The 26,824-nt window shown below is 43.0% G+C and overlaps 1 protein-coding gene across 12 annotated transcripts in view; it reads right to left on the bottom strand.

Moving 5' to 3' along the window:
• Positions 1-26,824, bottom strand: part of CREB5 (cAMP responsive element binding protein 5) — a 416,043-nt gene that overhangs the window by 125,979 nt on the left and 263,240 nt on the right. The window contains exon 1 of one of the 12 annotated variants that reach the window (XM_003318370.6): positions 13,525-13,866. The exons of the other annotated variants lie outside the window; for them this stretch is intronic. Within the exon in view, the coding sequence (XP_003318418.1) occupies positions 13,525-13,571 (47 nt within the window). The 5' untranslated portion in view covers positions 13,572-13,866. Of the gene's footprint in view, positions 1-13,524; positions 13,867-26,824 lie in introns of those variants that run through there. 12 annotated transcript variants of the gene reach the window in all.

The raw sequence follows: 26,824 nt of genomic DNA, 5'->3' as shown, positions 1-26,824 counted from the left end.
ATAGATTTGTCCATGACTTCCAGCATAGAATTAAAACATATAGATTTAAAGATAGCTTTTTCTTGGTCTACAATGAATTGAAATCTTTTGAAAAAATACATTGTTATCTCCTAGTTTCTTTCTTTCCTTTTTTTCACTTTCGCAGGGCAGCAAAGTTAATACTCTAGTTTCTAAACCGATATTGGCAGTCACTGAATACGCCCTTTCTTTCAAATGAAAAAAAAAAAAAAAAAAGAAGAAGAAAGGAAGAAAGGAAGAAAGGAAGGAAGGAAGGAAGGAAGGAAGGAAGCAAACCTTGGTCATCCTGGCTTAAATATGAAAATGAAACAAGAGTATGAGACAAGGCAGCCTCACAGAGCAAATGGCCCAGCCCATGGCTTCCCACCCAGTCCCTCTCCCTCCCTTATTGTGAGTATCTCGCTCAAAACCCACTTCTGTGCTTTTGCATATGAAAAATGAGGCTGTAAAAGGGTCAGCCTGTAAAAGGCATAGCTAGTAAAAAATAATTGGAGGGCATTGAATACAGACGATGTGCACCGTTCATAAGATAATTAGTCCCGGGATCCTTACTATGTTGCTCCTGATGTTCCTCATGCCAGGAAGAATTCTGATGTGTGGAGAAATTATAACACAGCTTACTCAACAGAGAAGCTATAACAGAATGCACATTTCCAAGACCATTCCCAGCAACTTGAAAGCCTCATCCCATGTCTTGCCTTCATAAAACATAGCATTTCCACACTGTGGCTGTTTTAATAAACCAATGAATAGTTCTCTCCAATCTGTTTGCTTTTAGTGAACTTATTTTCTTTCCCCAAAGAAGCTGGCACTATAATGTCAGACAAATGTCTAGAATAACCATGCACTGCTCTGGACACCAATGAATAAAATATAGCAAATACTGCCTATCCTCATGGTGCATTATTCCACTTAGAAAATGGTATAATTGGATAGTACTGGGAGGGGATTCATGTATTTTTGAGTCGTGGGGTTATTTTCTGGTAATTGCCTGACTTGAAACTTTAATCAGGAAGTTCTCTTAGCCCTGTGAGTGTGGTTTTTTTTTTTTTTTTTGCCGGGGGGGGGGGGGGGGGAGGGGGGGTTTGGGGGATGAGGAAGAGAGACTATTAAAGAATTGAGAAAATGGCTAAGTCCCGCAGGCCTTTTTTTCTTGTCATACAGTTGTTGTCAAAAAGATTCACTATTATGTCTGGGGATAGGGAAACTCAATGGCATTTTGCGTTCAGTAAAAATGTCTCAAGCCATTTTTCAAACATTTTGAGGTTTGGCACAAACCTGAAATCCATCTTGCCAAGCACTTTCCCCCCTTAATTCTTAAACCCATGTGTCTTTCAAGGGAAATTTAATCCGTATGTTTCTGATTCATTTACACTTAACTCATCAAAATGGTGTTTTGTAAGAGCTATTTGATGTTCAAGAAGTCTTATGAGCTTCTCTTTTTATAAGTCTGAAAAGCCTTTCTTTTTGAGAACCCAGAAAATTGTATTTTACCAGCTGTAGGCCAAATGATTTGAGCTGTGTTAAAAATCAAGAACCTGCTGAATTTAGGAGGCAAACAGCAGACACAATGACATAAATAAACATCCACACGTGTCCACCTGCTCATACATCAACTGAAGACCTTTCTAACTCATTCCTTCCCTGAAGAAGTCTATCTCTTAAGGCCAAAGAACAAATGACAATGCTCAGGCAGAAAAGAACGATGGTCCTACAGCAAAAATCCCCACTGCTTCTGGAGATTCCCAATTGCGATTCCCAGCTCAGAATCCATGGAAATAAATCAGATTGCATTTTGTTAGATGAATCTATTACCTAAGAAATAAATTAATCATTGAAGGCCAGAACTAGATGGATGTCATGAAATTTCTAATCCAGTAGGATTTGGATTTTGTTGCAAGGACCTCTGGGAGGGGGTGGGGGTGACTTACGGGAGGAGATATGGACCAGTCAGGGATCTGTTTTCCATAATGGGCTTTTCCACAAGAGGATTTCTTAAAAAGTAGTCTGAGGGTACCCTCAGTTTGAAAACAAAATACTTTAATTTTATATGAGGACACAGAGTTTGGGGAAAGGAATCTAGGAGTTGGGACAAAACTTGAAATACAACCCAGGTCCCCTGATCCTTGCCCAGCATTCTGGTGGCCTTTCTATGATACCAGTGTGTTTCCAATGCTGACTGCACTTCATTAGGGGGCCAATTCGTGAGAAATTGGTGAAATCAGCTTAATCTGACATTATCAGCATTTTAGAACAATAGATACATATCTAATACATCAGATATCCAAATAATGTTATACACAGTAAAAATTAAGTATTATTCCATAAAAATTATGTGTGTATATATAAATATGTATGTGTGCATATATAAATATGTATGTGTGCATATTATACACATAATCCAATGTACATATGTGTGTGTATATAAATATATACACATGTATATATTTCCATGGGTATATATACACACAAATATATATGTGTGTATAACACATATACACACATATATGTGAAGTATATATACACATATATGTGTGTATGTAATGTGAGTATGTGTGTATATACATTACACATTACATACACACATATACGTATGTGTATATATGTATATGTATATATACGTATATATACACACGTGTATATATACGTATATGTATATATACGTATATATACGTGTGTATATATACGTATATGTATACGCATGTGTATATATACGTATATGTATACGCATGTGTATATATACGTATATGTATACGCATGTGTGTATATATACGTATATGTATACGCATGTGTGTATATATACGTATATGTATACGCATGTGTGTATATATACGTATATGTATACGCATGTGTGTATATATACGTATATGTATACGTATGTGTCTATATACGTATATGTGTGTATGTAGTGTGTGTATGTGTATACATGTGTACATATATATGTGTAGGTGTATATATATGTGTACATATATATGCATATGTGTGAGTATACTGGGCTGTGATACAGAATATATTTCCCACTATTGCTCATATCAAAAAAATTTAAAAACTACTATACAGAAAACCACATTTTCTTCCCGGATGGTTCAGCCAATAGTTGTTTTCAATTTGCCTCATTAAAGATCACGTGGCTGGAAAAACCCTATAAGATCCTTCTCACTTCAGTAGAGGAAATGGTACAAAACACTGGCCCATTTCAAAGGGAGCTTAAATACACAGCTCAGAAGAAACGAATGAAGAAAAAGAGGAGGAGGAGGACAGATAACTCTTTGAGAAAAGAAAGGGTCATAGCCATCTTCCTATGATTTACAAATGGCAGGAAGGATTTCTGATTTGCATTCAGTGCATCTGTACAGCTGAAGATGCAGACATATGAGCCCCAGCATAGTTCCACAGTGCATTTTCCAAGCACTTAACAATCATTAATTAGTTAGAAACATCCTTTCAAGGTCGGGAGGCACAATAGTTCATCTCCACACAACGGAGCTTTGGAGGCTCCCAGGCAGCCGAATGGTACGGCACCTGGGTAATGACTGTGGGAAGATTAATTGGGTTAACTGGCTGTGAAGAATCTTGTGAAAATGCTGCTCCACTGCACTGTCAGATGTCAGAGAAGGCCAGCGTCCTTTGTGCCTAGCAGCTGAAAGCTGCCTCCATGGGAAAGGATGCAAAGTCATTAAAACAACTATGAATTACCCTTTGCTCTCTTTTTTTCAGAATCATAATGAAGTGACAAGTTTTCTGTGGTCACAAAGTGCTGGAGTCTCTTTGGGATTAAAGTGCAAAGTGGGGCTGTTTGGGAATTGTGGTCTAAAACTGTTCCCTAGGTGGGGAGGAAGAGGGAGGAAGCAGTGTGTTCAGAGCCCAGAGGTCACATCCTGCAGGTGGGTGGGTGCTGGTTCTGGGGCAGCTTCCAAGCTCTGTCCTCATCGGACATGCACTCAGTGTAGCCAGGGCTCAGGCAGGGAGAGGGAGGAGAGAAGAGAGTGGTGGGAAGCAAAGAGCTGGACTCCAGGACATTTACCCCAATGCTATTAGGGCACACAACTTCTGGCCCACTAACTAGACCCCAGTGGGGCTGATGGCTGGAGGCAAAAAGCAAGCTATCTTGTGGCCTCTGCACCCCTCTCTCCAGACCAGAGGGAGGAGTCTCTGCACAGCTGCCTGAATGATTTCCAGAGTCTCAAGGGCCTGCCTGTTGGTTGCTCCCTCCCACCCCACCATCCCCAGGAGTCAGAATTCAAAAAGGGACTGCAAAGCATTAGCCTGGGCAATATGACAGAATTCCTGGTACCAGGAAGCTCACTGGCCTGGCAGGGCAGAAATGTGCTCCTCACCGCCTTAGAGCTTGGTCTGGGCCCTGACACCAATGGTTTTATGATATAGAATAACTCTCTTCACATTTTTGGATGGCTTCAGTTTCCCTCCCTCCCTCCTGTCTAGCTCTGTGGCCCAGGCTGTAGTGCAGTGGTGCCATCATGACTCACTGCAGCCTGGAACTACCGGGCTCAAGTGATCCTCCTGCTTCAGTCTCCCGAGTGGCTGGGACTACAGGTGCATGATACCATGCCCGGCTAATTTTTTAATTTTTTTTGTAGAGATGGGGTCTCCCTACATTGCTCAGACTAGCCTCAAACTCTCGGGCTCAAGCTATTCTCCCATCTTGGCCTCCCGAATTGCATGCTGTGATTACAAGAGTTAGCCATCGTGCCTGGCCTTTGATTTCGTAATCTGTAAGGTGAATGGGTTGGGTTGAAACATCAATCTTTAGGTTCTGGCTTCATCAGTGCATTTAGAATTATAAGACTGGGTCAGGCTAAGTAGCTCACGCCTATAACCCTGGCTACTCAGGAGGCTGAGGTGGGAGGATTGCTAGAGTCCAGGAATCTGAGACTAGCCTGGGCTACATAGGGATACCCAGTCTCCACAAAAAAATTAAAAACATAGCCATGTGTAGTGGTGTGCACCTGTAGCTCCAGCTACTTCAGGAGGCTGAGGCAGGAAGACCATTTGACCCCAAGAGTTCGAGGCTGCAGTGAGCTGTGATTGTGTCACTGGGTGACAAAGCGAGACCCTGTCTCTAAAGAAAAATTTTTTAAAAAGAATTGTAAGATGATTATTCTACTACTAAGGAAGTTCTGGATGGTGAGAGCAAATTCAAATCAAATGACGTTCCCTGTGACCTGTACACGTCACAGGGAGCTTCCTGTTTGCCCTCACAGGAAGGAAATGGCAAAAAGCAGCCATGTACTGAACTAGGACAAGATCTGAACTCAGAAAAATAATCTGGCTATAGAGAGGCCACTGCATGATCCATATTAGGGTGGATGCTGGTGAGAGCAAAACTAAAGGCGAAAATGCTACGCAAGAGCAATTTACATCTACCTTTACACTAAATGGGTTCATTATAATTGCTGTTATTATGATTAATTTCAGAGGAATTAAATGGGATCAGTCCTTTATTGCAACGTGTTGCTGAGCTGACGGAAGTGTTATGATAAATAAGAAGGTCAAGAAGAGGCAGATGCAAAAGAAGTTACTCTATGCCATCTAAAAAAGAAATCTACTACTTAACAAAAAGCAGTGACAAAAGACCCTGCTCTTTTGATGTTGAAATAAACTACAGTACATTAAAGTGAGAGCTGAAACCTCGTTTTCTGACCAATGGCATGTACAGCCAGAAGTATGATTCTCTCTTCACCTCTCCACCCACTCATGACCTCACCCGCATTCTGTGACTTGGTTTACCTTTCTTGGAAGGAACTGTTAAATGACAATATTTCTCTCTACATTATTAATGCCCAAAATATATTATTATCCAGACTTCCAAAGAAGTCAACTGGTTCCATTATTAAATAACTAACATTTGCTGAGCACTTACTATGCTAAGTGTACTATGCTCTTATGAATTCCATTCCATAGATGAAGTAACCGAGGCTCAGAAAGCTTCAATAGATTGTCAAAAATCACATAATTAGCAAATGGCAAAGCCAGAGTTTGCCCCCAGGTCTGTCTGACTCCAAAACAATCCACAGGGCCCAATCTCATCTGGCCATATTGATTACGAGTAATTAGGCTTCCCCTCTCTGCACAAAAGCTTGTTTTGCAGACATTTTTTTCCTTTTTTTTTTTTTTTTAAGCAGTGATACCAGCCCCATTGAGGGCAGAGGGGCAGAGCCAAGTGGGCAGACAGACCCAAAAGGCTGCAAGAGGGCCAGCTGGACTGTCTGCCGTGTCAGCACATGGGTGCAGCCCAACATGACTTCAATTCAAGATCTTTGATTTGCAAAATAAAAAGTTGATGGACTCCTAAAACGTGGTAATTCATGGTAGCCATTCCAGTTCACACAACGCAGTCTCCTGACCCTATTTTCCCATTAAGACGAGTAATCAAATCTATGCATTAATAGATACCTTGACATTCACTGGGGGCCATATTATTGCTTTTTCTAGGCTTTGCTTTTTGGACACATCCAGTTCTATTTTAGTTATTCAGATGGAAAATAGAAAAAAAACCATAAAGCAGAATTCAGTTTTTTGGTACCATGTGGAGAGAGAGAAAGAAAGACTTTGTTGCTAGCTAGATGGGTCTTGGCTATTGTCTAACTACTGTCCCACTCTCCATAATAATTGCAAACTATTGATTAATTCTTCTTGGGTACAGCATTGCCTCATCAATCATTAAATGAGTTCTCTTGCCAGTGCAGGTACAGGAAGGAAAGATGTATGGACTTGTGTTAAAGTATTTGCGTACTATGGAGTGGATTTTGGAGTGCTAAGTCAATTTCAGTTTTCAAAGGTGTGTAAGTCTTAAGAAATTACTCTTGTTGTAACCCAAACTCATGAAATGCATGCCTCTGAAAGCACCCAGTCTTTTTTGTTGTTGTTTTTTTTGAGATGGAGTTGCTCTGTCACCCAAGCTGGAGTGCAGTGGTGCGATCTCGGCTCACTGCAACCTCTGCCTCCCAGGTTCAAGAGATTCTCATGCCTCAGCTTCTGGAGTAGCTGGAATTACAGGCATGTGCCACCATGCCCGAGGTTGGCCTGGTTATCCTCAATTTACAGAGAAGATAGAAACTGTGGCACAGAGAGGTGAAGTGGTTTGTCAAAGTCACACAACCAGTAAGTAGAAGAGTGATTGAATCCAGGCCTTTTAAATCCCAAAGGCCATGCTCTTTTCAGGAGACCCCACCCTGCTTCTCTGATTAGTAGATGCCTGTATTTTTAGTAGAGACAGGGTTTCACCACATTGGCCAGGCTGGTCTTGAACCCCCGACCTCAAGTGATCTGCCTGCCTTGGCCTCCCAAAATGCTGGGATTACAGTCATGCGTCACCACCTCTGGCCACACCTCTAGCTGCAATCCAATGTAAAAGGAGTCCCCTTTGAAGGTCAGAATCCCAAAAAACCAAACAAAAAGGGAGCAGAAAGGAGAAGCCAGTGCTTTATTCCACAGCTGCTGCTTTTTTTTTTTTTTTTTGGAGACGGAGTCTCGCTCTGTGATCCAGGCTGGAGTGCAGTGGCAGGATCTTGGCTCACTGCAACCTCTGCCTCCCAGGTTCAAGCAATTCTCCTGCCTCAGCCTCCTAAGTAGCTGGGACTATGTGCGCATGCCACCATGCCCGGCTAATTTGTTGTTTGTTTTTTTTTTTGTATTTTAGTAGAGAGGGGGTTTCACCGTGTTGCCTAGGCTAGTTTCAAATTCCTGAGCTCTGGCAATCCACTCGCCTCGGCCTCCCAAAGTGCTGGGATTACAGGTGTGAGCCACCACGCCCAGCCACACCTACTTCTTTTTTAAGTAGAGTTCCAGATTGGCCCAGCCTATTTTCTGTCAGGCACATGACAGGGCTCATTCTCAGTCTACACTAATTTCTGCTTCTTAATGTTGACCTGGCCTTCCTGACCAATGCTTACTAAGTAAAATCTGAGACAATACTTCTTTCAAGCAGCTTGAGACACCATATGCCCTTTTGCAGCTTAGATTCGGGGATCCCAGCGTGGAACTCTCAAGGTGCCTCTTGGACCCCAGAGATGTTGTATAATTCCACCACCCGCCATCCTAACCCTTCCACTTGCCTCCTTGGAAGTCCCTTTCTCTCCAGTCTACAAAACATCCTTTTTTAACCACTAGAAAATATATGTGAGAGGGAGGCAGCAAGTTTAAAAGGTAACTTCACCCAACTAAAGATAAGAATAACACACATATGCTATTGCAAATACAAACTTTTTTTTTTTTTTTTTGAGACAGAGTCTCGCTCTGTCACCCAGGCTGGAGTGCAATGGCACAGTCTCTACTCAATGCAACCTCTGCCTCCTGGGTTCAAGCAATTCTCTAGCCTCAGCTTCCCAAGTAGCTGAGATTACAGGCACCCGCCACCACACCCGGCTAATTTTTGTAGTTTTAGTAGAGACAGGGTTTCACCATGTTGGCCAGGCTGCTCTTGAACTCCTGACCTCAGGTGATCCATCTGCCTTGGCCTCCCAAAGTGCTGGGATTACAGGCACAAGTCACCACGCCTGGCCTACAAACTTCTTTTAGTCAAGCTAGGAATAGAATTCAGTTCTCATAACTGAATTCACTCACCTCCATCTCGCTTTATTTTCTTGTTCACAGTGCCACAGGGCAGTAAGCATCCTTTCTTCCAAACTGTGATGTCCTGTGTCCTTCCCTCCACCCAGATCATGGGAAATTTGGCATTTTAATCGGTAGTATCCTCACCTCACTTTAGTCAGAATGGTCTTTTCACGTCTCTGTTTCTAGGACCTTGTGTGATCTCAAACCTGCTTGATTTCCTGAATTTAAAAAAAAGGCATAACAGAAGAAAGGCTAGAGAAAGAAGAAGGCTAAGTGATGCTGGGAGAAGAAGCCCAGTTAGAGTCAGGGAGGCCGTACCTGCAGCAGGGACTGCTGCGAGGAGAATCCTATCCAACAGAATCCTCAACAACAGAAACCACCAAGATTTCCTCCCCACCATCCCACTATGTGCCAGGGGCCTTCAAACCTTATCTCCACCCCTCGCAATGGCTCCTCGAGGTCAGTCTGGTTATCCACAATTCACAGAGAAGGTAGGAACTGTGGTACAGTGAGGTGAAGTGGCTTGTCAAAGTCACACAGCCAGTAAGTAGAAGAGTGATTGAATCCAGGACTTTATAACCCCAAAGGCCATGCTCTTTTCAGGAGACCCCACCCTGCTTCTCTGACTGGCAATGCCTGCTTGATGTTATCCCCATCCTTCCTGCTGTAGAAGGGCTCACCAAGGGAAACATGGGAGGGCGAGGAGGAAGAATGTGAGTTCAGCCTCGACTATGGTGATGCTTAGGCATGGACAGCTGGCACTGTTCTGCTCTGTGTCTGGTGGGCAGAGGGAAGAGATTGATGCCTCTTCTGTTGCTTAGCAAAGCCATCTCTCCTCCTCCACCTGCTCACCTGTGGAGCACAGCCCCAGGGACCCCTGTGGAAGGCAAAGCCCATGGACAGGCCATGTCCAAGGGAAGGTAAAACACAGTCACTGTCACCAAGACTCCCCAACTGGGTATTTGATGACTTCCACTGACAGGCAAGGGCATTAGGCCCCTTCCCTTACCAAGTCAGGATGGTGATGGAAAGTTTGTTGGTGATGGTGAGCTAGACCTAGAGTGAACTGGACTCCATTTGCCAGAACTTATATGTACTTGGGTAAGCCTGACTCTCAGTTTTTACATTGACAAAAACAACACATACACAGACACACACACATACACACACACCAAATACAAGTAAAATGGGAGAATTCACAGCCCATAACTTTTCTAAGAGATCCTGCACATCCTTCAGATTCATGAAATGGTGTCAAAAATGCAGCAGACACAGGCATTTGTGCTTCAGTTGCTCGCAAGGAGCAGAACAGTATTTTTAATAAATTTATTCCCCCAAAGATTGCATGACTACTTGATAAGTTTCTATAATTTTAACATAAACTTGAGTTTTTAAAGGAGATTTAAGGCTGCATTTGAAAACCTTCAGAAATCATGAAAGGCAAAACTGTATGTGCTTGTTCATACAGGAACGCAGAACAGGATCAATGGATTGTAACAGTGTCCATATTTTGATTGTAGTAATGTACTACCACAGTTTTGCTAGATGTTACCATTGAGGGTAACTGGGCAAAGAATACATGGGAATCTCTCATTATTATTATTATTATTATTATTATTATTATTAAGACAGAGTCTCGCTTTGTCGCCCAGGCTGGAGTACAGTGGCTCAATCTCGGCTTACTGCAAGCTCCGCCTCCCAGGTTCACACCATTCTCCTGCCTCAGCCTCCTGAGTAGCTGGGGCTACAGGTGTCCGCCATCACTCCTGGCTAATTTTTTGTATTTTTAGTACAGACGGGGTTTCACCATTTTAGCCAGGATGGTCTCGATCTCCTGACCCACCCACCTTGGCCTCCCAAAGTGCTGGGATTATAGGCGTGAGCCACTGCGCTCGGCCCTCTCCATATTATTTCTTATGAATGCATGTAAATGTATACTTATCTGAATAAAAATTTTTAATTAAAAACCAAAAATCAAAACAAAAACCATGAAACAGAACAAAATAGTCGTCAAACAGTGGAATTAATAATTTTTAGCCCTCTGGGTTACCGTGGGTAAGTGTAATGAGCTGAGATCATGTAAGTGCAACCTGGTATCACAGCTGGCATGGAGAGGCCACAGCCAGGCTAGTGCTCCTGGCCTTGTCTCTGTCAGTCACAAGCAGAGCATTACTGAATATGAGTGAACAATTCGGAGCCAAGTCGACATAAATTGTAATGCTCTAAAAAAAGAAATCATGCCCTCTTTATTCCTGAAGAGTCCCAAGCACACACTTGGCACTCATCAAACTATGCACAATGACTAATAATCTTCACCACTGGTTTCATTTTAGCTCTGGGTAATTTCTTCCCACAGATAGGCATAGTTAAGGTCCTTCCCTGTGCGCAGTTGAGCTGGGCCATAAGTACATAACTACGTACTTTACAATAAGGCTACTACCCCGGATACATAAATATATACTTTATAATAAGGCTACTACCCTGGAATTTGCCTGAAGAATAGGAGTATTGTCTGGAAAATTATCTAACAAGCACATACGGTTTTGCCTTTCATGATCTTTGAAGGTTTTCAAATGTAGCCTTAAATCTCCTTTAAAAACTTGAGTTTATGTTAAAAATACAGAAACTTATCAAGTAGTCATGCAATCTTTGGGGGAATAAATTCATTAAAAATACTGTTCTGCTCCATGTGAGCAACTGAAGCACAAGGGTCTGTGTCTGCTGCATTTTTGGCACCATTTCATGAATCTGAAGGATGTGCGGGATCTTTTAGAAAAGTTTCTGGGCAGGTGAATTCTCCCCCTTGTCTACTCTGCCACTCTTTTTGGCAGTCTCGCCTAGGTAATTTATCTCATTGAGGTCTCCTCAAAGGTAGCATTTGAAAACTAAAAAGTTTACCATGTTTGTTTTTTTGCCAAAAAGCAAGAAGTAAACAAAAATCAAACTTCAAAGTGGGGAAAGATATACTCCTGTCCATCCTCCCCCATTCATTTCAAGTACTAATTCATCCTGAATTTCAAATGTACTTTTCTCTGAAAAGCTATGCTAAATACTCTGTAGCAAACTTTAAGCTATGCTAAATACTCTGTAGCAAACTTCTGTATAGAACATGGATATAAACATAGAACTTTCGAGTGGAAAGAGACTCCAGAGATCATCTAAGATTGGTTCCCCATGCGGGGAGGAGCTTCTAGCCCACCTTGCCCTTTCCTGCTCTTTAGAGTAGTGCCTAGATGGTTTAAGTGATTTGCTCAAGGTCAAGCATCAGAATTAACACTCAGGCCTCCCCACACATCATGCTACTTCCTCCAAAAATTACTTCTCCCCTCTGCTCCCCACTTCCACCTCTGCCCAAAAAAGGAGGAAAGAGAGAAGATCCATAAAGTCATAATTAATGATATCCAAAACATGCGTTAAATAAATAAACATAGACACCTTTCTGGTATGTGCCGCATGCCTCAATATGCATCCAGCTGTAGGATGATCACGTCTAAATAAGCCCAAGAGAAGTTTTGAAGTTCCCAGAATGAGAAAGTGTTTGCCCTCTTGTTTTAGCGGGTTTCAGTTTATTACTATCTAGTAATGCTGGATGGTGTCAGAAAGCACCCAACTCAGGCAGCATATCACAGTACGAAATCTATTCTATGAAACAGAAATGTGGTAATAATTTTCAAAACATCAAAGTGTCTCTCTCTGAGTACACGAGATCCTTAAAACATTAAGAACACAATCCTTTGCCCCTCTCTCCCTGTATTTCCTGTTAATTTCTTACTCTGAAATATTAACTGTTTCTAAGACAACTCAATCAAGAAGTCTTCATCATCGCCCCCTCACTACTGAAGCATATCATCTAAAAAATTAATTCAAGAATATAAAAGTCTTAAAGATAGCACCGGATTAATTAGCACGTGGAACAACAGAATGTCAACATGCTCAAGCAAATGCACAATTGCTGTTAACCTTCACTGAAATAATAGGGGAAAGGCTATAACTACTTTTGAGGATCATCATCTATTACTTTTAAAACCTGCAGTATATTCTTAATAATAAATGGAACAGCACAATCATTCACTTTTCATACAACACACAGTTTTCCAGTCATTTACAATTCACCAGTTACACTCAAAAATCGCCCCCCCAACCCCCCAACCAACCACCACACCATCACTTCCACCTTTTATGAAAAGACAACAGTTTTAAGCCATTTAAAAAACAGAGAGAGAGAATCCTGGCAGAAAATAATACACAGCTGTGATAATATCGTGTTATTTTAAAATACCATAATATAGTTTTACTTTTAATAATAAAAGATAAAAAAGGAGCGCCTGTGAATAATTAGAGATTGCAGTCTGAAGCCGGTTACAGTCACTGCAATTGATAATAAACTGAAAACCCCTTGAGAGCAGGTAAATGCTTTGCAACCCTGACCCCCTCGCTCTCACATTACTTAACTACCCTTCGGTTCTTGCATTACATCACCATTCAAGCGATTGGTTCCTGCATTTTAACTCTCTCCCTGTCTCCTCCGATTAGGAGCGACACCGCAGCAAAGAAACTTCGCCCGAGTTTGCTCTTTCTCGCTTCGCTCTTTATTTGTGGCCCTTTTGCTCTGGTTGCTTTGGTTTGCTCTGCTTTTTTTTTTTTTTTTTCTTTTTTCCTCCAACCCGGCCTCTGTTCAACTCATTCAGGTCTCTGTGCTAGAACAAAAACTCTGATCGAAGTGAAAAGAAATGCCTCTTCGGGCAAGAAGAGGAGCGGAGGGGCTGGGGAAAGAGGAGAAGGAAGAAGAGGAGAAACAAAGACGGGCAGAAAGGGAGAAGGGGGAGAAAATGAAGAGGAGGAGGAGGAGGACGAAGGCTCAAAAACAGAAGGCAGTAGGGGCCAAAAAAATCTATAAAATCAGGAGAAAAGAAAATAAAATTAAAAACAAACCTCATGGACATCACTGAGGCTGAATTCCCTCCTGAGGTGCAGAACATGAGAGCTCTGGAATGAGTGTGTGTAGAATTTGAGCCAAAGCTTAACTAGCTTGAGTGAGTCATATCCTTCCCATTTGATTCCAGGCCAAGCGATGATGTAATGTGCTGGCCCTTCTTTTGCGCCTAGCTCTGGCTCTCCCTCCGGCTGGGCTCTCGCTCACTTGCTCTCTTTCTCCTGGTCTCGCCCTCCTCCCCCTTCTCCTTTTTAGCTCAGTGCTAGTGAAGTCACCATTTAAATCTGGCAGAACTGAAGCAAAAACTTCAATGTAACCAAAACAGCCCCAGGCTGAGTTCCAGACTCGGAGAGCCTTCGTGGTGCACTTGCCCTTAGAAACGGGTAAACAAAGGGGGAAACAGTGCCGCTGGGGATGGCCCTACAGCTGCCATCAGAGAGCTCCAAGAGGGACCCGGAGTTCTGCAGGCAGAGGTCAGCTTGTTCTGCTGAAAAAAAAAAAAAAAAAAAAAATGCTGGTTTAAAAAAAAAAAAAAAAGAGTGCCCTGTGTTTGGAGAAAGGGAAATAACATCAAGACACGTGTAGAGATGGGGAAGCAGGGAGTGAAAGATGGCAGGTTGGAAGGTCTGAGTGTGAAAAACCAATCTCAGTTAGCAGCTTGGGCTTTGGTTCAGAACCAGGTGACAGGGTTTCCATCGCCCAGGGCCCTTTTTTCCTGGAGCTGGACGGGATTTTCTGTTGCTGAATGCCAACCACCAGCCCTCCGGAGACTTCTCGCATCTGACCTCCCTGTCAGCGAGGGCAAAACCACTTCTGGTCCAAACATGTGCCCGTGTCTGGAGCCACCAAGGGCTGTGAAATCACAGTCACTTCTCCCTTGGCCCCTATGGGTAACCCTGTCAGGTGCTAAAGGAAAAAGACCCCAGCCACAAAACACAAAACTTGCCTTTCTGAGATTAGCACTCCACCCTCAGGTGAACCTTCCAAAGGAGAGGGAAGGAAGACAAGTTCTCCCTTAAAATGAAAGACAGGCTGTGCCCCCACAACTCAACTCGCTGGAGGGGGTGCTGGTGTGGGTGGGGCCGTCTGTGACTTTAAAGAGGAGAACAGACAGTATGTGTGTCTCTTTTTTAATTACAGAGTGAGGAAAAACAGCCTGGGGAGGTGGGGGCAGTCAAGCATGATCCTTCACAAATGACAGTGAAGCCTTTTTAATGGCTGAATTCTACCCCTCACTTCACACCTCCCCACTCAGGGCTCCACCACGACAATGACAACAGTCCAGACACTACTCTATTAGCAGGGCTTTTTAACCCCATCATCTCTCCATTTTGCTATTTCTCCCCACCCTTCATGTTTCCTTCAAAAAGAAAAAAGTAACATGAAAATGGGAAGTTCGCTAGAATTTTTTTTAAATACCACAAAAGCAGAAGAAAGGCATGAAGCTGCATTTTTTTTTTTTCCTTTTCCAAAAATGACCATGGCTTGTGCTACAGTCTATTGCCCCTAATGCCTTTTGTGGCCAATGAATCAGGTAGATAAGACAAACATTGTCTCTGCCCGTTGCAAAGCAGAGAGGATCTTGACTTCTAAACTGTGTTTTTGGAGAAATCTCTCAGCTTATTAAAGACGTCCACTGATGGAGGTCAGGGATATTCATCTGAATCCCCTGGAATTTAAATCACAGCTTCAGGGAGTGTTGCCGTACTCAGGGTGAAGAGTTAAAAAGCAATATTTGCCCAAGGGTCTCCAGGACCCTGGGGGTTGGGGTGGGGAAGTGCTTTCTCCAGCAAGCTGCCCTTTGGCTTGACATCCTCAATTGATGCTGATGCCACAGTAGCTCCGAGTGACACCTTTATCAAGGCAGGCAGCTCTGAATTAGAGGTGATCAGCCATAATTACAGCTGGCGCCACTGAAGCCTGTGGCCTGACAGCGGCAAATGTGGTTGTTATAAAGTTTGGTCCACCATGTCAGTGGCCTGTATAACTCATTTACGTCTGACTTGCCAAGCAGACATTGATTTTTCTTCTGCTAAGGGGAATAAATAAAACAAAATTTTCAATAACTTCTACAAGCCTTTACACTTTAAGGCAGGTTGGCAAGATTTTGCATAAGCTACTTTTTCCTTTTTAAATGAGCCATTGACCATCTTGGTTAATATCAAGCTATGGACTTTCACTTTCCCTTCCTTACCCCCCAAATCTCCCCTCCCCACTTTAGTTTTCTTATTTAAATGTTTTATTTATGTTACTATTTTTGGTGCAAAATGGATATGTGGTAGAGTTTTCCAAATTTACATCTTTTTGTAAGCTCAATGGGAAAATGTTCTCTGTAGGATTTTCCTTATACCACATTAGAGGGCCTGGGTGAATCCACTAGACACCAGGCTTCTGCTGTTTTTCAGTGACATAGGCAAAAGGGACCCTGTGCTTTAAATAGAGGTGATGTAAAGATGGCTTTCCTGTGCCTTGCTTGGGAAGTAACAAAGGAGATGATAGCTTCAGCCAATGCCGGGCACGGATCTCAGATGAGACCCGCCAGCATCATTGCTTCTGCCAGGAGGAGTAAGAGAACAAGAGGTTTGAAGGTGGCCAGTGTGCCTCTGATCAGGGAGTGACATCGCCAATGGGTACAGTGTTTCTAAAATCCAGACAAATGCCAAGGACCCAGAAATGTCTGGGTCTGATGATGATGCCGTTAAGCCACCAACGTGCCAGAACACTTCGACATCCCAATAAAACAACTTTGGAGTGCTGGCCTGAATTGAAATCAATTTCAGAGTTCAAAGGGTCTGCATATTTACATTTGCACTTGTTGTTCGGGACATAACTATTCCCTCCTGCCCCTTCCAAATCAGGCATTCCACTGGCTGCTGGGTGCCTCCCCACTTGAAAAGAAGCCCTACTTTCCCATTTTCCTTCCTGTGAGCAGCTAAAGAGAGACAAGATCCTGTTCCCAAAAAGAAATTCCCCTCTGACTCAAGAGATTCCTTTTTCACCCATTTGGCCTTCTCCCCTACCCCATGTCCTAGCTGCTCCTCTGAAGAAGGGGGGCTTCGTAGATAGAAGTCATAAGATGCTGTAATTCCAGAGGGAGGCTTCTTAGAAGTAGCCCCCGGCCAACAGGCTAGGTCTCCAGATTAGCTGGCTTGCTCAGGAATGCTTACAACACCCTCCTTTGCAGAGCGTGTCATCCTTGGGGAGAGGGTGGTGGGTACCGCGCAGCTGTTCTGTGTAACTCACTCACACACTCCCAGCTCCTGATGAAATGTTCGGCTCCGAAGAAGTGGAAACCTTTAAGATTTGAGCTCAGAGTTCAGAATGCTTTTGGACTCTTTCCAAATAACCCAATAGAAAAGGCACAACTTGGATTGCAGGGATGGAGGGGCTCAACAGCCAACTAGAGTAGACCTTTTGTGTGCCTGGGTGAATTTCTGAGCTCAAACACGTTATGGGAAACATAGCAAATATGAGAAACAATGGAGATCCCTCCTAGAGAGAGCTGGGGTTCCCCCCGCCCTCTTTTAGGTTTGAATTTATTCTCCTCAAGGAAAAGCATATCATCTTCTTTCAAATGTTGTTTTTAAAATTTAACCCAAGATTTCTACAGTCCCGGTGGAGTTTGAGGGGCCAGATAATTTCAGAGTTAAATAAGCTGTAATGACTATCACATGTACCCAGCCATAAACCTAGTATTAAAAATTATTCAGAAAAAAGTGGCATCTCTTCCTTTTTTAATTTACAATAACCATCCAGGTGGTTTTCTAAGGCCTCCTTTGCAAATTGCTTCCAGTGAACCCTCTGGTCACAGACCACTGCACACCCACATGGTGTCATTCAGAATTCCCTTCGACCTGGGTGTCCCGTGTTTTCACAGTGGACAGAGGATGAGGGGCCGCTAGGTGACCTGGTGCAGCATGCCTCCTGAACCATGTGCAGGCAGGATTCACTGGCTTAAATTGTCAGCCCTGTTGAAGTCAGCTCCAGGTGCTCCCAGAGAGAAGACAAGGGAGTGATCTGCCCTTGGTGACTCCTGTCGTGTAACTACTGCACCTCCTATACCCCAACCCTGGCACTAAGTACCCTTAGGCAATTCACTGGCCTTTCCTGTGTCAAAACCTATTTGTAATTCACGGATGTGGCAATGCTGAATGTGTCTCAAACAAAGGAATGAATTTATAATGGTGGAGGCATCAGGAAACCTTTGGGGGTGGATATTAAGAGGTCACAAGAGCCATTTGATTAGCCCTAAAATATTAGCATCAATTCTGCTTCCTATAGTGTTTTTTCTCTAACTTCTTAAAATGTGCAAGTCATTGTACCACTTAAACCTAAACCAATGTCGGAAAGACAGTTGACACTCCTGGAATATTTGTTGAATAAATGAATGAGTGAATGAATGAATACAATCCTCGGCTCAGGCATTATCTTTTCCATGGTCTCCTTGCTGGGCTACCAGGCTGGGATAGGGGTGGCCATTACTCTGTGCTCCTTTGGCGTCCTGAAGCAGATTGTATCCCAGCAATAAGCCAGCTATGGAGAGGATCTCTTCATGCTTGTCTTCTTCAGCAGCCATTTGCTTCTCCAGGGCAGAGACTGTGCTATACATCTTCATTTCCCTAGCACCTAGCACCTGGCCCATACATAGTAGGTCCCTAAGAAATGTGACTGGGACTGGGCATGGTGGCATACATCTATAGTCCTGCTACTGGGGCTGAGGTGGAGGATCACTTGAGCCCAGAAGTTCTAGACTACAGTGAGGCATGATCGCACCACTGCACTCCAGGCTGGGAAACAGAGCAAGATTCTGTCTCTAATAATGATAATGATAATAATAGTAATAAATTAATTAAAGAAAAAGAAATGTAACTGAGCCTGAACTAGTGGCAACACAGGCTGCTCGGTCTTCCCTGAATATGTTGCCTCCTGAAAGTTCTTTTTCCTGTTTGTATTATTGCTCACACTTTTTATGCAGCTTCCTAAAGATCTGAAGCATCTAGAAAACCTACAATAAGAACATCCTAGGAAATCTACTAGTCAGCCTTCTCCATCCCTACACTATACCTTTTCTCCCTGGAGGGCCTCAGATTCCTCTTGCTCCCTTTTTTTGGACCCCCACAGCAGGGATGGCAGAATGAGCACTCTGTGGTGGATGTCAGAGCAGCTGATCCTAGACTATTGTCACCAGCTTCCTACATGAGGCACCCAGGGAAATTGGAACTTGAGGTGAGAGCAGCTAAATATTCTCCTGTTGGGACTTCTTGCACGGTTGTTGAGGTGCCCTAAAAAAGGAGACACTGCCACCAGGACTTTATCATGTCCAAAGAAAGGTGATGTCAGTTCTAACCAATCTCTATGACTAGAGTGGGCACTACAGGAAGAACTCAAATAATGGTGGGGGACAGGAGGTCCAATTTTTTTTTTTTTTTTGAGATAGGGTGATACAGTGTCTTGTTCTGTTGCCTAGGCTGGAGTGCAGTGGCATGATTTCAGTTCACTGTAGTCTTGACCTCCTGGGCTCAAATGATTCCCTCACCTCGGCCTTCTGAGTAGCTGGAACTACAGGTGTGCACCAGCATGCTTGGCTAATTTTGTTTACATTTTTTAGAGACAAAGTCTCCCTATGTTGCCTAGGCTGGTCTTGAACTCTTGGACCCAAGTGATCTTCCCAGCTTGGCCTTCCAAAGTGCTGGGATTACAGGTGTGAGCCATAGTGCTCGGCCAAGGAGGTCCAAACTTTTGTGGGTAAAAGTTTATACGGGATTGGAGCCTAATGATGTTGTCAGACTAACTACACTGATTCATGTTCTGGTGTTGAGTGGAGCCAAGACAAGGCATAGTAGCTGATCAAGACTGGCTCAGAGCAGTTATGCTTGGGAGAGGTGGACAACTCAACTGATGATGTGCAAGAAAGAGGCCTTTCCTGGAGGCTCTGTGGGGAACCTTGGTTAAAGGAGATTATCAACCAAATTCCTACTTTCCCCTTTGACCAAGGGTGGTGACTGGACCAGTCCAGGTTGAAGCAAGTGAGGTGCCTAGGGTGCAAAATTTAAGGAGGTACTCACTCTCGGGTGCAGGTCTGCAATTGTCCAACCCTGAGAATAATTGCCCCCTTAAATGTTGAGCCATAGGGGGCTCATTTGTGCCCCTTAGTCCCAGCCTCGTTTGGAGATAATTTTCTACTCTGTGTACTCATGAGCATGGGTAGGGTTAGTAGAATAATATCAGGTGAAGCTCTGGGCCTGCCTGGCTCTTTGGGGAGATGGAGAATGATGCCTGCAACAGACTAGACTCTTCCTTAGTGTCAGCTTTCATCAGTCTTTCCTTCTTCTCAATTAGCCACTGTGAGCTGAGAGTTGAACTAAAAGTTGTCTGATACCAAAGTTGGGAATGCGACCATTCGCTGTTTTGTACTGATACACTAACACCTTTTATAATCCAGGTGTTCCTCATGACCTGGGTTAATCCATGTGTCCAGAAGCAAGCACTGTTACCGGCCCTGGAATCAGGAGAGGCAATGTGGGAAGACAACCATCTTAGGAACATCATGATTCTGACCAGGGAGATTTTCCAAGGGATGAGGGTTGGAGTAGAGGCAGAGAAGAACAGAGCATTTTTGTGGCATAACATCAAAAAGTAAGAAATGTAGAAGGCCACTTCCCTCGGGTCCTAAGAAGGCCTTACACTGCTCACCTGGTCTTCGTCCCCTCCCTTTTACACCCTGAAATCTCATCAGGGCCCACACTCTGAGCCAAACTTGCAAAGTAAATGCCTGCCTCTTTCCTGGAACCCCTAAGCCACTGGTTTCCGAGGCTGCCCTGGTGGGTCTCCCCATTTCACAGAGAGGAAAACTTGGGGCTGCCAGAAGCTGACCATCATTTGCTGAGAATTTTTATCTGGAAAAGCAGTTCATGGGGACTTTCATAATCAGTGGAAAAATGTTGTCCCTTTGCACATGATAAGTTCAAAACACTGCAGTATCTGCTTTCTGAATATTCTCCCTCTGTCTCCCCTCAGCACTTTGCAATTCCACATAAAGGCCCTCAGAAAAGGATTACTTACGTATCTGTAGGATAACCCTGAAAATATACTCTGCTGGCTGTTTTCATTGTTAAAACATGTTTAAATGAAAAAAAAAAAGAACTACAAAAGTTAAAATGAGTTTGAAGAGGTTTGGAAGGTATTAGAAATAAAAAGGCAGGCTTAAACTAAGGAATTGTATTTGTGGTTTCATTTCTTTCCACAAGGATTCCAGCTGTAGAGCTCTGTGTCTATTTAATAACTGACCTTCTCTTACACTGAGCAGAGAAGTTCACCAGCACTGATTTATTAAGAGGGTTTCTGCAAGGAGAATTCTCCCTCCAACACTTTTGCCCGGAGGGGATGAGAAGAATTTTTTTTAAACCCCAAACATGAAGCCCTTGGGTCTTCCAAATGAAATTATCTATGTTTTTATTAACTGGGCCCCTGAGTTAAAAAGTTGGTTTTGATAAGGGTGAATAAATGAAAGAGAAAACTGCTGACATAATATTTTGGTTTCCAAACCCACTTCCACATTCTACTGTCCCTCTCAGGCCCATACATGACTGTGGTTTCTCTATTTACACCAGAATCCTGGAGAGAAAGGTGCAGTTAATCCTGCTTTATGGTAAAATTCATCTCTAAACTTTAATAAAATGATCATAGTGACTCTTTTAAATGCTTTGGTATAAGTTTTGATTTTTCTAGACATGGAGTACTATATGATTTATAAATAATGCAGGCTTGTATTTTCCTTTTATTTTTATTTTTATTTTTTTTGAGCAGAGTCTCACTCTGTCGCCCAGGCTGGAGTGTAGTGGTGCCATCTTGGCTCACTGCAACCTCTGCCTCCGGGGTTCAAGCAATTCTCCCACCTCAGCCTCCCAAGTGCCTGGGACTACAGGCGCACACCACCACACCCAGCTAATTTTTGCATACTTAGTAGGGACGGGGTTTCACCATGTGGGCCAGGCTGGTCTTGAACTCCTGACCTCAAGTAATCCACCCGCCTTGGCCTCCCAAAGTTCTGGGATTACAGGCGTGAGCCACTGCACCCAGCCTCTTTTCCATTCTTACAAGAGGAAAAGTAGATATTATGATGTCCAAGGGGTTCTATAGATTTAGGAGTAAAAAGATTCTAAATTTCTTATTTCTTACAAAGTTGAAAATTCTTCCTTTATTAATAGAAATGGGAAGGAAAGTGAGATTCATGCACTGTCTGGGCCAATCCCAGTGCCCTTTCTTTCTCTCTTTCTCTCTTTCTTTCATTTTTAGAGATGGGGTCTCACTGCATTGCCCAGGCTAGAGTGAAGTGGCTGTTCACAGGCACAATCATAGCTCTCTGCAGCCTCAAATTCCTGAGCTCAAGTTATATTCCCACCTCAGCCTCCCACGTAGCTGGAACTACAGTACAGGTATGTGCCACCACACTCGGCCAATTCCTTTCTTTTAGCACCCACCCAAACTGGAAAGCATGCATTTAAGCTGGTGTTAGAATATACTTTTCTTGGGCAATAATCCTCCTTGAAAAATCTAATGAACACTCTGACTCCTCCTTTTAACCACGGACCCCAGGTTAAAAACCCCCAAGAGAAAAAGTATGCTCACTTTGTATTAAACTTCAAGCTATGCTCTTTTACAGGTAAAGAAAAGCAGGCACAAAGACATGAATCTCAATCCCTTGAAGGCTGACCCTTGGCCTGGCACTCAAACCAGCAAACATCAGTCAGTGGTTCTCAGATGTGGTGTGCCTGAGAATGTCTGGGGAATAGATTAAAACGTAGGTCTCCAGGTATTACCTTGGAGATTATATAGGTCAAGGTGGGGCCTTATTTCTGTGGTGCTATGACAGAATATGTATTTTTAAGCAAAACTCCCCAGAGATTTTGATGCTAGTGATCCATAGTCCACACTTCTACGTGGTCATCCTATGGTCATCGAAATTTTATAAATAAATAAATTAAGTTGATAAAGTAAATGAAAAAAATATATAAATACATTTATATGTCTCTGCTGTCCATGATCTAAAGGAGCTGTGATTTCCTTTCCCCTCTTCTATTTTAAGATAAAATGTATTTAGTAATCTGTCCTAAAGTGATCAAGCCTTTAGACATTGGCTATAGTGACTTTTCCAAAACAGGATGCCCACAATGGATGGAAAGAAAACATCTGTGTTCACAGTAACATAACACCCATCTGAACAGTCTATGGCATTATGGTCTCCAGGACCCATGATAAGATTAGGGTTTCCTGACCTGTGGCTAGTTTTGCAAGACATTTCTCTTCTATGTTTACTATCAACATTTCCAGATGTTTATTTTGCAATATTCCTAGTCTCCTAAAGTGACAATCATGAGGAGGGTACGCTGGGATGGGGGAAGGGATACCAGTGGTAACTGAGAAGTCTATTGCAGGGTACCCATCTACCACGACTCTGGCATACCTTGATTATTTTCTTGAACTTTAGTTACACATCAACAGTGGCCTCTGGATACTAATGACTGCACAGAGTTTCCTTCTCTGGGGATCTTCACCTATCACTCTCCCAAAAGGATGTTATCAATGTTTTTCAAAAGTCTTGAATTTGTAGGCTTGTAAAGAGCTACAGCACTTGAGAGGAGAAAGTGCCAGTCTATCCACAGACCCAAAAACACGAGTGACCCAGGAAGGAGAATGAGGATCGCGACCTGTGAGTCATCAAGGGCTGCATCTCCTGCTAAGTGGAAATTAAGTGTCTGAATTACAATGAGACTCCTTACATAATTTCTATTTGACCAACTCTTTGTCATATTAATACTGTCATAGCGCCACAGAAGCAGCCACGGAGACAGACACCACACACACAAGCCCAGGGAATAGACAAAATGAAAAACCTTGATAGGTGCTGAATGTCTGGGAAAATAGTAACAATAATAATGCAATAATCTGTGTGTAGATTTGGAGGAAGAGGCAATGAACCTGAAAAATAATGATAGTTATGATGAAAGCAAAGAGGCCTCCTACCTAGTTCTTTGGTCATGTACTATCTTCTAGCCTAGGGCCACCAAGCCTATTTCATCCTGACCCTTGCTGGAGATTTTTATACCCCCTTACTCAGAGGAGCTTTGTGTTGACAGAAGAGACTCTCCAAGACATGGAGAATGAAGAGACAGTGATTGTTAGGAATGACACAAATATCTGAAGGAATTAGCTTTGGGGCAGTAATCCTCTTTAAAATTCTAGAGACTTTCAGAAATAAATAAGCTATAAATGCCTGTAAATCACCCTTTCCATTTGGTAAAAATGTCCTTGGTGTTGACTTCTTATAGGCGAACCCAGAGTCTTCCTCATCTCAACTCTGCATTGCCAGAGCAATGCACCTTATCCCAAGCTGAAACAGGATCCACACTGCACCACTTTGCAAGGGTAGGTGGTTTTGAGTCTAGAAGGCCCCATAACTCAGTCTGAGGCAGTTCCGTCTTAATTTGTCAAAGTTTCTGTTATTTTAACAAAGGCTATTTGGTGTTACTTGATCCCTCCTGGCCTGGCCAAACCTCAGCACAATTGAGATCCTTTTGTTTCTCTCTCGTCTCCCCTTTCACTACCTCTCTCTACATTTCCTGATACCCTCTTATTCCTGACTGGTTTCAAATCATCTCACAAAAGACTTTAGCTGAGGAAGACAAATTTTCCTTATTTCATATACTGATAACGCAGGGAAAACCAAAGTCATAAGTTCTAAAGGTAGGCTCTGAGACACCACGACAAAAGATGCTGGGGGCTGTGTTTTGTACAAGGATGCTGTTGAGTCCTTGGCTCTATTTCAGAGACACAGAAGGAAACAAAACAAACGAGATGCCAGACCTCAGGGAACCAGCATTCTAATGGGTTGAAAGAGATAATCAACACGTGAACAAGCAAATACTCTTATTTTAGATCGTGATAATGGCTACAAAGAAAATAAAACATGGTGATGAGAGGGAGCATTGGATGTGGTGAAGACTCTTAGATCAAATATTTAGGCAACTCCCCTCCAAAGAGATGACATTTTACCTGAGGATTGATTAGTGAGAAGGAGCCACATATGGCTACAGGGAAGAGGTATACAGAGAGAACCACCTAGATAAATGCCCTAAGGCCGGAAGGAAATTGGTGTGTTTCATGCAGGAAAAGAAAGAAGACCTTGGAGGGAAGGAGAAAGAGAGGGAAAAGCGGTAACCTGGGAGAGGTAGGTGGAGTATTGCAAGTCACTACAGAGTTTCTATTTTAATTGGTGAGAAAAAGCCACTGGAAAGTCTAAAGAAGGGACTAGCATAATCTGATTTTTATTTTAAGAAAATTGCATTAATTGTTGTGTGGAGAACAGACTGTCAGAGGGAAAGAATTCGAGATTGGACAACAGGTAAGATATTTTGCAATAGTCTGGATGAGTAGTGATACAGGCTTGTGCCAACTGTGGTGAAGAAGACTGTGATCACATGTGGTTTGAAAACGTCCAGAGTTTTGTTTTGGACATACAGGCAGAGGAATCAGGAGAACAGAGGGACAGGAACATCTGAGCTCAGCAGGTTGGTCTGCACTGAAGACATCCAATGGGAATCAATTCTGATTGACTTTCTTTAAGGCCATAGGCAATGTAAATCTCAGAAATGAGTCATGCAGGATACTCTCACAGTAAGAGGTGGGCAGAGAAGGATTAGCCAGTGACCTGGGAGGAAAACCAGGAAGTGGACAGGAAAGAGTCCTGGAAACCAATGTCAGTACAACAGTCACTTCGGATGACTCCAAAGTACACATTTGTTAGACATCAACTATTCAGTAGCTCCTGCAGCTGGGTTCTACTCAGGAAAGATATTAAAAGTCAACTCACTCTCAGCTGAGTGGGAGAATAGTCCTCCTTTTACCTAACACCTTCCTGCAAATGCTCCATCCCTTTCCCCTATGGTTGAGAACATCAAGAAAGGGACTCTTGTAATGCAGAAAATTTGAAGATCTTATTTGCAGGCAAGAAAAGATAAGGAACTTAAAAAACAAATCTGCGTGAGTCCAAAAGCTTTTAAATACACTGCTGCCTATGCACCCTGTCCTTTTACCATCGATGTTCTTGGGGCAGTTCAAACACTGCCCTAATACCTAAATAAATATATGTAGTTTTCATATGCAAGAGATAAATTGGTTGGACATGGCAGCCACACCTGTAATCCCGGCACTTTGGGAGGCTGAGGTGGGCAGATTACTTGAGTCCAGGAGTTTGAGACCAGCCTGGCCAACATGATGAGACCCCGTCTCTACAAAAAATACAAAAATTAGTTGAGTCTGGTGGTGTACGCCTGTAGTCTCAGCTACTTGGGAGGCTGAGTAGGGAGGATCACTTGAGCCTAAGTAGGTGGAGGTTGCAGTGAGCTGAGATCACGCCACTGCACTCCCGCCTGGGTGGCAGAGCGAGACTCGAATGTCTCCAAAAGAAAAAAAAGAGAGATAAACTTCATGTCAAGACGGGCTCTGCTTTACTCATTACCACTTTTGAAACTTGGCAAAAATGATAAAATTAAAATTGCCCATGGGCATGAGATGTAGACCTTCTTTAGTTTCTAAGTTTAGAGAGCAAGATTAAAAAGAAAATCATAAAGCATGTTTTAAAGCAATACACCTTATTAATGTATGTGATTTTAAGACTTCTATGCCATTTCTCACTTTGAGAGGGTCCCAGAGCAGTTTGGGAATGTGGGCTGCCCAGCGGGTTCTAAGAGCTGCTTTCCAGGGGACAATAGGAGCAGATGCTTTCTGGATTTTTCTCCATCTGTGAAAACAGGTATCCTGGGACAGGTTTTAAAGTGGGGAGGTCCTTTCAGAATGTGTGATGATAGCCATTGTATTAGACCCAAAAGGCCCTGAGTATACAAACAAATGGAAGATTTGAGAAATTCAATATCCCAGATTGCAAACACCAATTAATACGTTTTAAGATTTAAACGCTAAATTGTGGATGTTTCTGAAAATCCTTGTATTACTCGGGTAAATCCAAATTTTGCTCAACAGTAGTGGCACTGGGTCTAAATCAATCTTTCCCTCCCCAGAAGATGGCCTACACTGACTTAGAAAAGGGCAGTAGAGGTAAGGTATGGGGCGGGTGGTTTCTGGGGTCCAGGGGACTCAAGGTAATCTAAGAGGCCAAATGCCATAATGGTTACTTCAAATTTGTGGAAAAAGAACAGGAAAATATCCTAAAATTTTCAAAGTACTTTGTTAATACAATCTCACACAGTGTTGGAGCATGAAAATTTTAAAGTCCAAATTTCC

This window comes from Pan troglodytes, chromosome 6, assembly GCF_028858775.2.
Source record: "Pan troglodytes isolate AG18354 chromosome 6, NHGRI_mPanTro3-v2.0_pri, whole genome shotgun sequence".
Taxonomy (NCBI): Eukaryota; Metazoa; Chordata; class Mammalia; order Primates; family Hominidae; genus Pan; species Pan troglodytes.
Note: the sequence above shows the minus strand (reverse complement) of the source record. Positions and strands in the feature narration are given on the sequence as shown.